Source organism: Natator depressus, chromosome 20, assembly GCF_965152275.1.
Source record: "Natator depressus isolate rNatDep1 chromosome 20, rNatDep2.hap1, whole genome shotgun sequence".
NCBI lineage: Eukaryota > Metazoa > Chordata > Testudines > Cheloniidae > Natator > Natator depressus.
The window spans coordinates 2,964,699-2,982,226 of NC_134253.1; the positions used below are offsets into that span (position 1 = coordinate 2,964,699).

General features: G+C 56.6%; 1 protein-coding gene across 2 annotated transcripts; it reads right to left on the bottom strand.

Annotated features, from left to right (window-relative positions):
* Positions 1-3,740: 3,740 nt before the first annotated feature.
* Positions 3,741-17,285, bottom strand: NEMP1 (nuclear envelope integral membrane protein 1). Of its 2 annotated transcripts, XM_074935085.1 has the most exons (9): positions 17,150-17,285; positions 11,732-11,853; positions 9,098-9,317; positions 8,064-8,136; positions 7,449-7,542; positions 6,617-6,731; positions 5,777-6,002; positions 4,788-4,961; positions 3,741-4,194 (listed from the first exon to the last, which is right to left on the bottom strand). In XM_074935085.1, the coding sequence occupies exons 1-9, from the start codon at positions 17,271-17,273 to the stop codon at positions 4,008-4,010; spliced, it is 1,335 nt and encodes a 444-aa protein (XP_074791186.1). In that variant the 5' UTR covers positions 17,274-17,285; the 3' UTR covers positions 3,741-4,007. The 2 variants fall into 2 exon arrangements, with proteins under 2 accessions (XP_074791186.1, XP_074791187.1); XM_074935086.1 differs by lacking the exon at positions 4,788-4,961.
* Positions 17,286-17,528: the final 243 nt, after the last annotated feature.

The window sequence follows — 17,528 nt, forward strand, 5'->3', positions numbered from 1 at the left end:
TGGGAACAGAAGAGTCAGGCCAGGAGAAAAAAATCACTTCACTCGTGTTGAGCCGCATCTGGGATTTCTCCTTCCAGCACCTCTTAACCCATCTGGAGCCCCCCTTCTTCCAGCCCAGGCCTGCCCCCCACCCTTCCCCGCTGTGACCTACACTAGGTGCAGAACCCTAGTAGCCAGAGCATTAACCCACGGGGCCCCTAATGCTTCGGGCAGGATAGGAGAGCCAGGGGCTGTTAGGGGATGGAAGGAATCCGATGACGAGCCTTGGTTGTGCGATAGACCGACCGACGAGGGCTTTGTCCAGCCTCTCAGCTGCTTTGAGCCGAACCGCCGCTTTCACACCCTTGTTTAACACACACACAGCTACAAAAACAAACTTTATTAAAATTCTGAACTGGCATTAACAACAGCAAGAAAACTAATCTCTGGGCTCCGTGGCCGCTTGCGGCGGCTAACACTGAGAGCTGGCTTTCCGCAACAGCAGGGAGCGGGAAATAAAAGGGGCGCAGCAACAACAACAAAAAAATATTTAAAATTAAACTGGGAATTACCCAGCGTGGCCATAACCTCCAGCAGTTACGCGGCTTATAGGCAGTGCCAAGCCGGATTGCATTGCACGGGCTGCTCCTGCAGACCGCGCGTGCCCCCCCAATCTGATTATTTTGCAGCGGTGCCTGGCACAACAATGAACAAAAGCTCGCTGCTCTGACATTACTTCATGGGGAGCGAGCAGGATCCGGGCCCTGCGGGGAGCACTTTCCCCAGAGGCGCCACTCAAGGGCAGTTATTGCTCAGATAGTTGCATAGAGATTGAGGAGCACCCTCCCCCCGCCCCCCCATTTGTGCTTAAGGGAAGGCCTGTCACCCAGGCCACGCCAGCCAGGCCCACACGCCTCCCATGACGGAGGCAGAGGCTGGGACGCAGTTTGCTCTGAGTTCAGAGCTAGAAGTGGTAGAGGGGACGGGCAATCCAGGCCAGCTGCAGCCTACCCTACCTAGGGCAGGCGAGCAGCCAGCCTTGCCCACTGACGCCAGCGCCAAAGGGTTAACTGAGCCCTGGGGCACATTGCAGCCCTCGAGCAGGAAACGCCCGGCTCTCCTCTACGTGCCAAGTTCCACACAGGCCTGGTCCCCTTCCATTTTCACTCTGGCTCACAACCAGACACTGTGCATAGTCACACAAGCCCCACACGGGGCCACTGTCATGAAATGAACGCACATCAGATGAGACAGGACAGTCCTGCCCGGCAGCTCTACACCTCAGCTGCTTTCTGCAATGGCTCAGCGCTAAGGCACAAGCAACCTCCAGGCTTTCGGGGTTCAGTGGGGACATTGGGGGCCAGCTGGAGGCAACTTAAAGGGGCCTGATTTGCAAAAAGAGAGTCTGGGAGTCGGACTCCTTTGAGGGTGGCAGGTTGGACTCCCCCTGCCCATCACTAGTGGTTTTGACCATTTAGCTCACCCCTAGTTTAGCGGGTCTCTCCCCCAGCCCCAAGCGCACCCTCGAGCGCATCACTGCAAGAGACGACAGACTCGAGGGCCAGGAGCTCGTTTCGCTACATTTACCGAGAGAAGCTTCTTGGAAATAAAGAGAACTCTGCAATGGGGCAGGTTTCAAAGCAGCGATCCTGGGGAGACTTTCAGTAGCAGCCAATTGACTTCGGAGCACGAGCCCTGCTGGAATCAATGGGATTTGTGCTCCTAAATCACTCTGGTAACTTCAGAATCCCACCCTTCGCCCCACAGCTCCCATTAACTACAATGCATCTGAATGGGCTACGCAGCATGGAAAGCCTCAGGCACGGCCAAGTCCCTGGCCCCGCAGTTCAGAACTTTAGCTGCTCCAAACACCCCTTTGCTCCGGCAAAGAACCTGCGGTGTGAACGAGACCACGCCAGGCCAAGGGCTCGGCGGCAGCCCCTCACCTGCCGCCACATTCACCCCCCGCAGCCAGATCTGGAGAGAGTTGTGCCAGAGTCTCCCTCTGCTCCCTGCTCTTCAGGTCTGAGTTCAGGGACTTGCCCTTTCCCAGTGCAGCCAAGCCCCCGCGGGCTTCCTGCCCCACAAGGAGCTCAGGCTCCCCCCTGCATGCAGGGAACCCAGGCTAGCAGCACTAGCTCCCCGGCTCAGGGGACTGGACTCCTCCAGGGAGCAGCAAAGATGGAAGCAGGTCAGGCAGGAGCGTCCCAGGCCACCCAGCCGCATGCAGACAGGTTAGAGGGGATGTGGAGCCGAACCGGAGGCTGCGGCGGACAGGGACACCTCACCGTGCACCGCATTAGCACGGGACTCCCTAGGCAGAGAAGGCTGAAACAGTCGGGCCTAGAATAGGGGCTCAGGGAGCCCCGTGACTAATGCTGACAGGGTAGAGACGGGGGCACCCGCTCGGGCACTAAGCAGGGAAAGCGTCTCTGGCTGTGGAGCACTGTGGACGTAAGTAAATGAAACACAAACAAAGCAGGTGAGAAGGACGCATTCAGACACAAATCCTGAAGCCAGGGTTTTCCCCATGTCCACAGGGAGACGCTCAAGGGTGCTGGGCCTAAGTGGGGCCGTTAGCGGTCCCAATCCTGGGCCACACCGACTGGGAAGCCAGCCTGGCGCTCCAGCCACTGGCTGCAGGGGCACAGCCCAGATCAAATAAAGATCTGCACCAGGAGACAGTGGGGAGGGGTTGGCAGCGCAGGCCCAGCAGCCTCGCCTGTAGCCATGCGGTCAGCCCTCGAAGCCCCCCTGGCTCCCCAAAGGGGCTGAGCAGAGGTGCTGACCACCCGGAGGCCTCCGGTCCTCTTTGTTGATCCTACGAACGGATGCCGTTCCTGCCCCCATACCCGTTACTGGGCGGGGAGCTGGCAGCCTTTCCTCGCAGGAGAACAGGAAGTCAGCTGCCCTGCACGCACCTGTCACTACAGCAAGTCTAAAGTTCTCCTCTTGTGCAAACAAAGCCGGCTCCCAGTGGGAGGAGGAAGAGATCAAATTGCTCTCCCCACAGGCAGCCAGCCTCTTCCCACCACCCCCACGCCGGCCTGCAAACCAGCTAACGCCCCAGCCCGCTGACAGCCAGCAGTGGGCAGCAGTCCAGGAGCTGTAGCCACAGGACAGTGAGGTGGGGGCAGGGGCCAGTGGAAAGTGGGGTTATTTTTCCTGCAGGGGGCAGGACGCACAGAGAAAAGGGGCTGAGTTCTTCAGTTGGGCTCAGCTCAGCACCTCAGGCGGGGGACCCCTGCACCCCAGGAAAGCCACCCTGCTACGGGCAGAGCGCTCTTGCAGCCTGTAGGCTTGCCAGCTGCTCTTCACCACCGCCCTGCCATCATCCCGCCTCCCGCACAGCTGAGACCCAGGGGAGCGGGAGAATGAAATTGTCTCTGTGGCTGAACAAGGCCCAGAGTGCTGCAAGCAGGAGACGGGGGGGGGGGGGATTCACCCCACGTTATGGGCGGTACGAGTCCCATTTGGATGCTGTGCCCTACAGACAACACAGGCCTGTGCAGAACCCTCCTGCCCCACAGAGACCCTGCTTGGGTTTGGGAAGGCTGGAGGGGGGGCTTTCCCAGTCCAACTGAAGTCAGGCTGGGGGCGACTCAGACAAGCAGCCCCTATTCCTCTCTGCCCCAGACAGGGCTGGGGGAAACTCTGCTGGCAAGTTGAAAAGCAACGTGTGGATTCCCCAGAAGGGAAGTGCCCCCAGAACACCCCTTCCCCGCCCCTCCTTCGGTATCTCCCCCGCTGGGGAAAGCCGGGAAAAGGACAAGTGCCGTGCAGCAGGAGAGGGACTAGGTCTGGTGCCAGCCAGAGGGCAAAGTGTGCCAGGTTAGATGGGTGGAGTTCAATCCCCTGACTGCCAATGTCACTGGCTCCAGCAGGAGGCGCTGCCAGCCTGGCTGGCTCTGGTGCACTCGCACGGACAGACTAGGCTTTATACACACACGCACGCGCACTCATGGGGCGCTCAGAGAGCGGGGATTGTATCCTGCAGCTCCACCACCAAATCCATCCGCATGGCTCCCTCACTCAGAGCCCAGGTGGTTCCGGGACACAGAGAACCCTGCATGACCCTCCCCTTCGAAGGAGTCGTCTTCGTCTTCCTCAAAGAGCTGGTCCTCCACGAACAAGCCCCCCAGCCCGTACTCCTGCTCGTGGACGGAGACCTCATTCGGGGTCAGGTGGGAGGCACCGCCCACAAAGTCTGCAAACCTGGAAGTGAACGAGGATGGGGAGCAATTAACTTCCACTGTGGGAAGACAGGATACAGGGCTAGATGGACCACTGGCCTGACCCAGTATGGCCATTATGTCCCTTGAAGGTCCTAGACACCATTAAGCCTCAACCCCCACAGAAGAATTAGTAACCCCATGGGGAAACTGAGGCACGGGGGTGCGGGAGCAATTGGCCCGAGGTCACACAGACCTGGGACTAGAACTTGCAAGTCCTGCCTTGCTGTCCCAGCCACCAGCCCAGCCCACTAGGGTCGCTTAGGCATGAGGCCAGGCCAGTATGAGGAGCCAGCCACCCAGCCAATGAAAGGCTCAGCTGCTCCGGGCCCTGCTAACACATGCCCGAACGATGCTAGCTGCTGATAGCACAGTCAGGACATAGACTGCACCTGGCACCCCCGGGAGTTTTTACAGCCCTGGCAGGTACAGAGTTTAGCTGCAGGCTGCCCTGCTGGAAGAGTACAGATTGCCCCAGTGAGAGCGCAGCCAGCCCTCGCCTGGACGTGCGCAGAGCCGTGGCCCCCTGGCAGGGGGCACTGTAAGGGGGTTGCCGGCACCCCCAGGGCGTTTTACCTCTTCGGAGACTGGATGCGGGAAACCACAGTCCAGGCGGAGAACTCTGGGCTGCTGCAGTATCCGCGCAGCTCCTCCAGGGCCCTGCGCGTCTCCAGCTCCCCCTGGAGCCGGTACTCCTCCTCGGTCAGCAGGCGAGGGGGGCTCGGCTTCGCTGTGGCTTTCTGCACCTTCCTGCCAGCAGAGCGGTGGCGTTAGCAGCAGTTCGCTGCCTCGAGGCTGCGTTCAGTCCCTACGGAGAGCTGCTGGAGCCTCTACCGGGTCAGCGCTCAGGGCTGGGGGGGCACCTGAGGAGCTAGGAGCCTGAAGCAGAAGTTACTGGCTGGAATCTGCTGGCCTGGGCTAGAGGCTCTGAATGGATCTATGAAGCTTTCTGCCCACCTGTTTAACTCTGCGAACCCCGCTTGGAAGCCAGCTTCCCCACCGGCACCAGAGGCGGAGAGCTGGTCACCGCTCCCCTAAGAGGGGTGACCCCATCATGCCCCAGAATATAGAGACACCCCCAGACAGCAGCGAGGACACAGGAGAAAATTCAGTTCTTAAAGACCAGCATCCACCACCAAGCAGGGGTTGGCGCCACACAGTGGCCAGGTTGGGTTGGACAGTTTAGTCGAGGCCATAAAGTCTAACCGGGCTCCTGACCCTTGGCCAGAGACCCCTCTGGTAAACGATGAACGTCCAAGCATGAGCAACTAGCTCCCAGGCTCAGGTTTCATGCAGCCGATCCTGCCCTCCCCATCCTGTGTCGGCCAAAACCAGGCCACGTCTCTGGCTTGGGAACTCCCTTTTTAGCCAAATGCACCCAGGGCCCCGCATCCCCTACTCTCATTCAGCCACACTACGGCGCAGCCGTCCTGTTAACAGAGCCAGTCGGCTCCTTAGCCTGGACCAGACGACTCCTGCTTGGCCGTTCGCTGCCTCCCCGCCAGCAGTGGCTGGCCTAGACCCCGTGGCTGGAGCACCCGGCACACCCGGAGCTGTGGAATCACCTGTAGGTGGCGTAGAGCCACTGGACGGGGTACTCCAGGTTCTTGGTGCAGACGGCAATGGCGATCAGCGCCAGGGCAATGGGCCGGATTTGGATGCCCGAGTACATGAGCAGCAGGCCCAGGAGCTGCAAGCTCCAGGTCAGCAGGTTGATGTTGCGCTCGTTCTCCAGCGGGCCGTACCGGTAGCAGACGGCGAAGCTGGCAAAGCCCACCAGCAGCACGTAGCCTGGGCGAGGGAAGTCAACGGAGGCCGCTATGAACAGGACGGACACCCAGCACCTCTGCTTCCTTTCAGGTCCAGGGTCCCTCACAGACTCATCAGCAAGTTCATGGCCAGACCCCCCGTGAAATCAGCCAGGAATTCCACGCCTGCCCCACAGAACGAGGACTGCACGGAGCAGGCAGGGCAGGAAGCATCCTGACCGTTGGTGCAGCCCGCTCCGGGAAGCGCTGAGCACAGCCACGCTGGCCGTGCTCAATGCAGCAGGCACCACATAACCGCTCCTTCCCCGTCCCCGTGCTGCTGGCGTCACTGCTCCTACAGTCCCGGGTCCCTTCCTGGTCAAATGACTAAATCCTATTTGGACAGGGGCTGCTGAGCTCGGCTCAGGTGGCTAAGCTGGGCAGATCTGCAGCAGTAAACTTCAAGGTGCTGCTCAGACAGGCCGCCTCCCCCTCCTCCCACCACGCTTTCCTGGCAGTGGCCGCCGGCAGCTGACCAACAGCCCCGTTTGTAGCTGCGTAGAAGGCAGACGGGCGTGGAAGTCCCAGCATCTCCCATGCCACCGTCATGCAAACAGCCTTTGCCTAAGGCAGCGGTAGGCGCCGAGACGCACTCACCGAGGAGATATTGCCAGTAGGACTTGCAGATCTCTCGTAAGTTTCTGAAGACCAGCTGGATGAGGTAGAGGGAGAAGGACCAGCCTCCCACTAGGATGAAGTAGATGGGACTTTTCTAGGGCAGATGGAAAGACGTGAGAACAAGACAGGTGCTTCCACGTGCCTACCAGAGCCAGACTGCCGCTGTTTGATGTTCACCCCAGGGAAAGACTGTTTGCTAGACAGGCCCTATGTCAAAGGGCAGCGTCGCCTAGCGGGCCAAGTACCAAACCTGGGTTCTGTTCCCAGGTCTGTGGGGCTCTGGTCCTTGGCCGCTTTCCCCTCCCACCCCTTGCCTCCTTCGACTGCAGACTCTGCCCATCACTCACTGTGCAGCCTCAAGTGGGCCCTGAACTCAGCGGTGTGCTACCGTACACGAGCCAGACCGGGTGGGTGTCCTTCCCTCCTCTCTCCTGACACCCAGAGCACCTCCACACTGGGGCGGCGGGTTTTTAGCACTAGCGCGTGCCGCTGCACAGCTGCTACCACCTGTGTGAGCTACAGCCGAGTGTGATGGCTTAACCACCGACTACCTTGCTCAGAGCAGGGGTTAGACACCGGAACCACCATACCCCAGCATTCCTGCCTCTGGGGCCTGGGCCCTGGAAGGCTCTTTCGAGTTTCCCCCCAGCATAGACCGGACCCGAGAGCCTCAGAGGGGGGGAGTTTGTAACCAGATCCCCAAGTTACAGCAGTTTGGCGCGGTCCTCGAACCAGCCAGTCGCCGAGTGGTCAGTTCCAGCTCCATCGCACTCAGCAGCACCCGATTCCCAGACCCGGACTGCAGCCTCACCTTGGGCATCACCTTGGCCATCACGTAGATGAGGATCAGCAGCGAGGCCAGCATGCCGATGCTTATCCCAGCTGAGTAGTGGAAGAGCTGACTCCTGCGGAGATCACGCACAGTGGGTGAGTTTGAGAGATGTCCACCCGCACACAAACACGCCGAACAGAGCTTCAAGCAGACACACCCAGGAGAGCAGGAAGCCAACGCGCCTTTCGCCTCGGGATCATTAAAAGGGAGCTAGGGTGGCGTTCGCTGTGTCTTGGTAAGAGCGGCCTGCGTAAAGCCAAGCTCCATGGAGCTACAGGCCTGAGCCAAGGGGATTTGCAGTGTTGGGAGATGATCCCCCGATTTAACTGCCGGGACACCAGGCCACAGCCTGAGAGCTGGTAGGCGGCCTCCCAGCTGTGGATGTTAGCAGCCCTTGGTTTACATAGCTATTGAGGGACAGAGGCTAGGCTGGGGCAGGCACCGCTCTGAGGTGCCTGGCCGCAGCGGCATCCCTGAGGTCACGTTTCCTCCATGTGGCCCAGACCATTAACACAGAGACTGGGGGGGTTGAGCACACAGGACAGCAGGTATGGCACACGCAGTGGTCTGGTCTTCCAGCAAGGGGCGACCCACCTGCTCAGCAAATCCCCGCAGAAAAACAGGACCAGGCCCAGGAAGGAAACCAGGCAGAGCTTGGTGTCAAACCCTAAAAGAGACAAGACAGTATCAGAGAAGCCCCCAGCCTGGTAACTTTGTGCTGGAGCCCACGTGACAACATGACACGGTCCCAGTAGTCCACGGGGAGCAGCTGGGACATACCCAGCACAACATACAGAGGCAGACCCCTGAGCTGGATATGCCTGGATAGCTCAGTAGTTTAAGCATTGGCCTGCTAAACCCAGGGTTGTGAGTTCAATCCTTGAGGGGGCCATTTAGGGATCTGGGGCAAAAATTGGGGATTGGTCTTGCTTTGAGCAGGGGGTTGGACGAGATGACCTCCTGAGGTCCCTTCCAACCCTTATATTCTATGATCCCGTCTCAGTATAAACGGCCCCAAGGCCCAGACTCTGGATAAACCTGGTGAATCTCAGACCAAGGATTCAAACACGGCTTTGCTGTGGGTGGCACCAAACTGACCTGGGGCTGGAGGAAACGGATGGATGCACCCTGCTTCTCTTCCAGAGGCGTACACAGCCCATGTTGGGCGAGTGCTTCTCTCCCACCCCCAGCCCCTCACCCACACCCCTCCCAAGCAAAGAAGGAACTGGTTCAGTCATTAGACCTAGGGCTAACACGTGCTATAACGCCCTATAACAGATACCTGGTACCGCCAGGAGCCCGTTCTAGGCCCAAGGCAGCTGGACCAAGCTCCCTGCAGAGTTGGGTGCCACCACCTGCCTGTTTTTAACCTTCTCCTCAGATCTCCTCCATTTCCCCCATCGGCCCAAAGGGCGGTTTCAGGGTGCTCACCCTGACACTCCCGTGTAAGACTAGCTGGGTTCTTCCCAACAACGTGGCATCCAGCAGTAGCCAGGTAACCCTAACTCTGCGCTGCTGGATGGAGCAGGTGGAGCACATCCTCAGCGAAGTGGCAGGAATTACACCGCCTTCCCCGAGCAGGCCTACAAAGCCCCGAGAGGGGCAGCCCGACCCCCAGCATGGCTTACACCGGAAGAGGACGACGCTGTAGTTGGTGTTTGCCTCTAGCAACTCTACTTTCAGGCAGGTTTTCTCGCTGTAGAGATCCACTGGGATGTAGGTGTCGTTCAGCTTCTCTTTCAAGAAGGAGGAGAAGAAGTTCCACATGTTGAACTCCTCCAGCTCTTTCAGCTTCTCCTCATTTTCCACCTGGGTGACACGGATCATCTTGTTGCTGACAACTCGGATCTGCAGACGGGAGAGGAGAGGTACTCGCACACCCACGCTGCACTGCAGGGGTGGACATAACGGGGTCTTCGACGAAGTCAGCGCGCGAGGGAGACAAAGCTAGATGGGGATCGGAGCTGTGCAGATAACGGCTAAATATTGCTTAGCACTTTGTGAGGGGCTTCTCATGTATCAGCTCGCGGTACATGGGGCAGGTTTGTTCTCTTCCCTGATCAGTGGTCTCAGGACAACGAAATCACTGCTAATCTGGTGAGACTGCCAGAAGAGGCAGCCTTGGAAATGCTATTAGAGATACAGGGTAACATTTCCAAACTCACCAAAGTGACAGTCAGAAGTTCACTTTGGTGAGTTTGGAAATGTACCTACAGCTAGTTTACCAAAGCAGTTAGACCAGTGGCTCTCAACCTTTCCAGACTACCGTACCCCTTTCAGGAGTGAGATTTGTCTTGTGTACCCCCAAGTTTCACCTCACTTTGCTTACAAAAATCAGTCATAAAATACAAAAGTATCACAGCCACACTGTTACTGAAAAACTGCTTCCTTTCTCATTTTCACCATAATTACAAAATAAACCAATTGGAATATAAATATTGCACTAACATTTCAGTGTACAGTATACAGAGCAGTATAATGAAGTCATTGCCTGGATGAAATTTTAGTTTGTACTGACTTTGCTTGTGCTTTTTAGGAGCCTGTTGTAAAGACAGGCAAATCTCTAGACCAGGTGCCATACCCTTTGGAAGAGGTCTGCGAACCCCCAGTTGCCAGTAACTGACTTCTCAGGAAGTGTATCCACATCCTGCACCTGCATGCCTACAGTCGCTTTCACATCTCAGCTGCAGACTCTCTCTCAATGCCTCCTTTTCTCATCAGCAAGAACCCTGGCCATGAGCATCTAAAAAATGTGAGTTGCAAGAAGACCTGGTCTCAGTTAGACATTTTCAGGGGACCAGCTGAAGGATGAGGGAGGATTTCAAGGCACAGGACCAGCAGCGAGAAAGTCTAGAGTGTTCCTACCTTTGCCGCTTGCTTCCTGCATGCGCTTGCAAGTCACTTCCCCTCCCATTGCCTCAGTTTCCCCATCTGTAACTGGGGGATAATGCTCCCATCCGGGGTCTGAATTGAAGCGTCCTTGTTAAAATTGCTGAGTCTCTCAGGCGGAAGGAGCTTAAGCGTCGATTGTACAAACTTCTCTCAATGGGCTTGTTTTAGTCATTCCCTGACATGCTCATCAGGCAGTTTCGCCTCTGATAGCTTTATGGAATAAATTACAAAACCCCTGGTTCTCTGATGCGACTCCTTCCCCTCACCACCGCCCAGAAGAGGCTGATGTGAAGAACAGGGCCGCAGATCTCGACAGACCGAGAAACCGTGACACGAAGCGTCCTGACAGACACTTGCCACTTCTGCCAACATTAGATGCAGCCTCAGGGCAGCCACCATGAGAAACTAGGACAGCGTCTGCCCGCTGTGGCAGGGGGGAGATCAGGGTGACAAGAGGCGTCAGGGGGAGGAACAGCCCTGCACTGATGTCTGATGAAGCCTCGAGTATCACTATGAACACTGGCCCTTTGATAGCCCCCGCATGCCAGCTGCCAAACAGCAGTTCCTCTCGTTTTTCCTACCCTGAGTAGCCCCCGGGGCTCCTTTGCCTGACGAGCAGCAGGGCGACACTACTTTGAGCCTATGTCTGACACTGCTGGAAACAGGAGCCTTACGGCTGACAACAGTGTCTCCTTCAGCCAGCGACATGGAGGGCTTCCCCACCAGAAAACGCTCATCTGCAGCAGGCCTTATCCCTGGTTTCCAGCTGACACCCAGAGAGCTTAAGTGACTTGCTCAAGGCCAAAAGAGTGAGTGGCAGGGTGGGGGGGAAAGAACTCTGAACTCCCGACGCTCAGTCCATTGTTCTAACCACACCACGACACTTTCGCCCAACACTGGGAATAGAACCCAGGAGTCCTGAAACCAAGCCTGCTTGTTCTAACCACTACAATGCGTTCTTAGGACACCTGTGGTTGTCTTTTGGCCTTACTGTGCTCTCTCCTGCCTGTACAGCCCCTAGCACATTCTGGCTGCTAACCTCATATAAACCACAGGACGAGAAGGGCAAGGAACAAAGGCTGGGAACACATCTGGGACTGGCCAGCAGCACTCAGACACAGGTAGGGGTCCAAGCAAGAAGTTTCTCTCCAGGGACCAGCCCTTACCTTGTTGCTACCGCACCCGCCCCAAGGAGAGGGGATAAAGAGATAAGGGGGTTTGGTCTGAGAGGTTCTTTCGCTGGTTCACACAAACCCGACAAAGCCTCTTTCATTCAGACTCTTGGCTTGAATGCAAATAATGGGGGTGGGGCAGCAGAGAGACGCAGACCTGGTTTTGCAGCAGCAGGCAAAGTGGGCGCTGGTTCCTACCTGCATCCGGGTCCAGATGTCGTGCCATTTTGGCGTCACCGCGTTGGTGTAGCAGAACTGCCGCGGGAACGTCTGATGGCTCACATGCCATTCTTCAAGTTGGATCACCGACTTCTCAGCTCCTTCATTAGACAGGGGAGAGGGATAAGAAAGATTTAGTAACAAACTAGACCCGATGCAGCTATTCCCATCCGTGTCTGGGAGCGAGCCTGTCCTGTGTCCGGCACAAGACACAGGGGGGGAAGTTCCCTTTAATTTCATTTAAAAGAACTGTGTTTGTTTTGATATCAATTCAATTGATTTCACAGGGCCCCTTCCCCAACCTTCGGCGCACCCTGACAAGGGAAGCTGGAAGTTTTGACATTTATAACAGGTGGCCCCTGGGGAAAGGGTCCGAGATCAGGAGATGGGCACTTGAACTGGGTGTTTGGGCTCAAAGGTCCTGAGCTACAGTTTCAGGCTTTCTGCAGACTCAGGAAGGCATCCCAACAGCACTTCACCCTCGGCTCGTGTTGCTACAGGTTTTCTTCACACTCACCAGGGACAGAAACTATCGTGGGTGGCTTGTTTTTAAGGGAAACGAGTACTTGTGGCACCTTAGAGACTAACCAATTTATTTGAGCATAGGCTTTCGTGAGCTACAGCTCACTTCATCGGATGCATACTGTGGAAAGCGTAGATGATCTTTTATACACACAAAGCATGAAAAAATACCTCCCCCCCCACCCCACTCTCCTGCTGGTAATAGCAGATAAGCTATTACCAGCAGGAGAGTGGGGTGGGGGGGAGGTATTTTTTCATGCTTTGTGTGTATAAAAGATCTTCTACGCTTTCCACAGTATGCATCCGATGAAGTGAGCTGTAGCTCACGAAAGCTTATGCTCAAATAAACTGGTTAGTCTCTAAGGTGCCACAAGTACTCCTTTTCTTTTTGCGAATACAGACTAACACGGCTGTTACTCTGAAACTTGTTTTTAAGGGGAGACTTAGAACCTAGAGAACATTCCCACAAGCAACAGGTGGATTTCATGGCTAGTTCCACAGCCCCAGGACTCATGGGACTCTGGCAGTGAGATCTCTGGGAGCAATTCTGTTTAAAGCAAGAGCAAACACTTCCCCCGAAACTAGGGATCGGGCACTCGGCGATACCACCAGCACCAAACAAGCTGTCCTGGGAAGGCCGAGGTCAAGGGAAACACCAGCCAGAGACTAATTGCATGGAGCCTTCCTAAAACATGAATTTGATTCTAAGCTCACTCGTGCAGTTCCACTGACTTCTGTGCAATTTCTCCTGATTTACACCAACAGGACAGGAGGATCAGGGCCCAATGTGCATCCCACATAGACCTCTTTAGAGTTTACATAAGAACGGCCATACTGGGCGAGATCAGTGGTCCACTTAGCCCAGTATCCTGCCTGACAGTGGCCATCTGAACAGGGTTGGGATTTGGGAGTCACCCGACATTTTTCCTCAGTGATCTCCTCCCCAAGAAGTTCTGAGCCTGACGTTCTTTGGCCCTCCACGTGTGTTGCAAGCACACCCACTCTGCGAGAGACAGCCCTGGGGGAATTTATTCAGCAACCACATCGGTGAGAGAAATTCACCGAGTTTAAGGCCAGAAGGGACCAGTGTGGCATCTCCTGAATAACAGGTCCTAACCTCCCTATATTAGTTCCTGCTTCAGGTCCAATGTCTGTGACTGAAGGAGAATGGGGGGGGGCGCGGGGGAATCCCCCATTTCTGCCAGTACGGAGTCCTATAACTTGTGAGGTGAACTAAGGACCATTTTCACTCAGCAGGGAGAAGGAAACACTCATCAACTTCAGCTTCACTCCTGGAACAAGGCCAGATGTAGCTTTACAGTCAACTACAGCCTTAGACCATGCCTCAGTTTACCTTCTCTGTCACAATACAGCACCGTTGTAGGTAGAGGATGGCAGTAGAAAGGGGAAGCATACTGGAGTTCTGATCAGCTAGGAGGGTGGCCGTTATTTTTGGTCACTATAAGTAACTTTGTTCATTTAAAAGATATTCCATTGAACTCCTCCTGTTTTATAACCGGCTTGGCATCTGTAAGTGCCTTTGCAAGGAGTTAGTCCTCTTCTCTAGCCTCCTTAGGAAAAAGCCAAACCCCAGGCTTTCATCGATGCATGCGTGTGTTGTGAAGAGGCTCCCGAGAGTCTTTTCTCAACAGGCGCACATATCTCCCACGGAGATGGCTCAGGCGTATAGATTCACTGCAGAGAGTGGGTGTTTGAGTAATGCTGTGTGACTTTAAACTATTTACCAACGTGCTCAAGTTCATAGAAAAGTGATATTCCCCAAGAGGGGAGACATTAGATAGCTTAATGTTGTTTTTTTTTTTTACTCTACCTACAACTTTAGTAGGGAAAGAACGTGACTTACATTAAAAGTCGCCATGCTACAGTCACTACGTTGTGTGCCCAGACAGCACGTGCTGCTCACACGGATTAATGGATGTTTGTTAATCCTTTGTGCTAGGCACAGCTCTGTTCACACCGAACAAGGCACCTTTTACACATAGCCCAATTTTTAGCAGAGGAGCAGTACGTGCCTAGATGGAGGGCAGTCATGATAATACATGATTTAGTTGGGGATTGGTCCTGCTTTGAGCAGGGGGTTGGACTAGATGACGCCCTGAGTCCCTTCCAAGCCTGATATTCTACGATTCTATGATCCTTAGTGGTTAATAATAATACCACGCTCGCCTATAACACTTTTCATCCATAGATCTCAAAGCACTTTACTTTTATAGATGGGGAAAATGAGGCACAGAGCAGGGACGTGACTTGCCTGAGGTCACCCAGCAGGCCAGTGGCAGAACCAGGTCTCCAAGGCCCAGTCAGTGCCCTACCCACTAGGTCACACTGCCTCCTGAGCGACATTTTTGGGGTTTCCAATCAGATACCCTACTCCCTTCTCCACCAAGGCAAACAGACTGGCGAGCCTGCTAACCCCATGACAGAGGTCATTGCCATTCAATCCATTCTCTGCTCCCCAGAGAAACTAACAGTCACACAAATAGAGAAACACACTCCCACAGAAGCTAACAGCACCTTCGGGGCATCCTCAGGCACTTAGAGAGGCACAAACATAGCCACGAAGTGAGATTATCACAAGAAGGAATTGGCACTTTGTTTATAACTCACAGTTCAAAGAGTGCGGCTCAGAAGCAGAGATTTCAATGCACAAATTAACATGCTTTTGGGCACACCACCATCCCAAACTTCTCAGTTAACACAAAACACAATAGATTTAACTTTTCCTTTTCTCTAGCTTTGAAGTGGGAATTTTCTGGAGTCTTCTAAACAGATCAAAAGCCTTGGCTTGTTTTCCCTCCTGCTTCGGCATGTGTAGGAAGCGCACACAGAAAGGCATCCTCCTCCCAACCAATGAAAGTAGTTTTGCCCCCTCTGACACTTCCATGAGGCGAGGGCCTAGAGGTCGTAACTAAGACTGAGGTCCCATTGTCCTGGGCACTGCACAAGCAGTGTCTGGCCCAAAGAGTTCACGGTCTCAACTAGAGAAGGAGTGGGAGACAAAGAATCATCATTTTACCGCTGCAGAACTGGGGCGTAGAAAGATCGAGTGACTTAAAAGGAAATCTGGGGCAGAGCCAGGAGCTGCACCCAAGTGCCAGTTCAGTGCCTCACCCACCAGCCCACGCTTCCTCCGATCTCTGCCCACCCTGCGCAGAGACGAATCAATCAGTTTGTATGGAGAGGGAACAGAGCCAACTAGAAAGGATTATCGGGTACTTGCATTATGGTGGCACCTCAAGGGGACCTGGTCGGGATTATGGTTTGATAGCACAAGGTGCTGTGCACAAGGTGCCCCCTGCCTCCCCACCAGTGCCAACATGTCCCCCCTCCTCTGCCAACATCCTCTTTTATCCTGCGTCATTCCCATCCCTCGAGTCCCTCTACTGAGGGGCTCACAAGATTGACTTGGAATGGAGGCATTTAAAACGGTGCATCATAAGGCACTTCAGGTGATTCCCCAGACTGTGCGGTGATCCTGCCCCGCCCTGCCAGCGCCCCACCCAGCCCCATGCCGCCTACCAGCACCCTCCTACCCTGTCTCAACCCCCACCCTATACCGCCTGCCAGTGCCCGCCTGCCCCACCAATCTCCCGCCCCAACTCCCCAGGGGATCACAGTCTCACTGATTTGGGTCCACCGCCCATAAGTCTCTCCCCATGCACAAGTCACTGCACGTGAGCCCCAAAGAACAGCCTGATCTGCTGGCAAGGTGGGGTGGGGGAGGGCAGCGAGTGCTAGGATTTTTTTTGGGGGGGGGGGGGAGAAGAGGTGGCAATTTAACACAGCAGCAGGCAGCGCTGATGAGATTACAAGGAGCTCCCAGGATGGGGTGACAGAAGGGGACAGAGCAGGGTGATGGGGATTTACCCGCTGCCTCCCTGCACAGGGGCAGCCAGTGGAGTCAGGGCGGGGGGAGGAGAGAGAGAGATTCGGAAAAAATCACCGTTCCCCATGGGCCTATAGTCAGCATCCCCCCCGGCTCACCAACACCCCATGCCGGGTGCCCTCAGGAAAGGGCCCCCCCACCTGCCCCACTCCCAGCTCTCCAATATGTGCCACTCCCACACCCAGACTCTGGGCCTCCCTGGGTTCCCATCCATCCCCCCCCCGTACCTGCCTCCCCTCCCTTCCTCGTGCCCCAAGTCCCAGCCCCCCATTGCCTGCACCCCACACCCCAGGTCCCCCAGCCTGTCTCCCCCAGCTCCAGCCCCCCCCCAATTCCCCCACTCCCCATCTCTGTCCCACCCCAGTCCCTGCCCCCTCCCAGGTCCGAGCCCCCCAGTGCCTGCGCCCCACACCCCAGGTCCCTCAGCCTGTCTCCCCCGGCCCCCAGTCCCTGCCCCCACAATTCCCCATCCCTGTCCCACGCCAGTCCCTGCCCCCCAGTGCCTGCACCCCACACCCCAGGTCCCTGCTCCCATCTCTACCCAGTCCCTGCCCCCACCCGGGTCTCAGCCCCCCAGTGCCTGCACCCCACACCCCAGGTCCCTGCCCCCACCCGGGTCCCTGCCCCCCCAATTCCCCCACTCCCCATCTCTGTCCCACCCCAGTCCCTGCCCCCTCCCGGGTCCCAGCCCCCCAGTGCCTGCGCCCCACATCCCAGGTCCCTCAGCCTGTCTCCCCCGGCCCCCAGTCCCTGCCCCCACAATTCCCCATCCCATCCCAGTCCCTGCCCCCAGTGCCTGCACCCCACGCCCCAGGTCCCTGCTCCCATCTCTACCCAGTCCCTGCCCCCACCCGGGTCTCAGCCCCCCAGTCCCTGCCCCCCCAATTCCCCCACTCCCCTGGTCCCCATCTCTGTCCCACCCCAGTGCCTGCGCCCCCCGCCCCGGTCCCTTGGGGCCCCCCCGGTACCTGCTGCGCCTGCGCCCCCCGCCAGCGCCAGCAGCACCAGGGTCCCCAGGAGCCGCCGCCGCCCCGGGGCTGGTTTCATCCCTCCCGCCATGGCCGCGCCACGCACTTCCGCCCGCACCGTCATCAGCCCGCCCTAGCAACCAGGAGGACGGGCGGGCCGCGGGCCTATGGGCGCCCAACTCTGGAGTGACGTAAATTCCCACCTCCTACCAACCGCGCTGGCCGACAGCCCCCCTCAGCCTATCAGAGAGCGGTTCAGGTCACGGCCACGCCCAGCTTCCGCCTACCGCTTGTCACGCTGACTGACACGTTAGACAACCTATCACAGGACACCTCAGGCCCATAGTAACCCTTAGACCGGCCCTCAGTAACCAATCAG

Bases quoted from the DNA above. Each gene is read 5' to 3' on its own strand.
- NEMP1 (XM_074935085.1), bottom strand. From the start codon at position 17,273: ATGACGGTGCGGGCGGAAGTGCGTGGCGCGGCCATGGCGGGAGGGATG. The intron at 6,732-7,448 runs GTGAGGCTGCAG...CATCTGCCCTAG, and splicing joins TGGCCAAGGTGATGCCCAAG to AAAAGTCCCATCTACTTCAT. The intron at 6,003-6,616 runs GTGAGTGCGTCT...TCCCTCGCCCAG, and splicing joins CTACTGGCAATATCTCCTCG to GCTACGTGCTGCTGGTGGGC.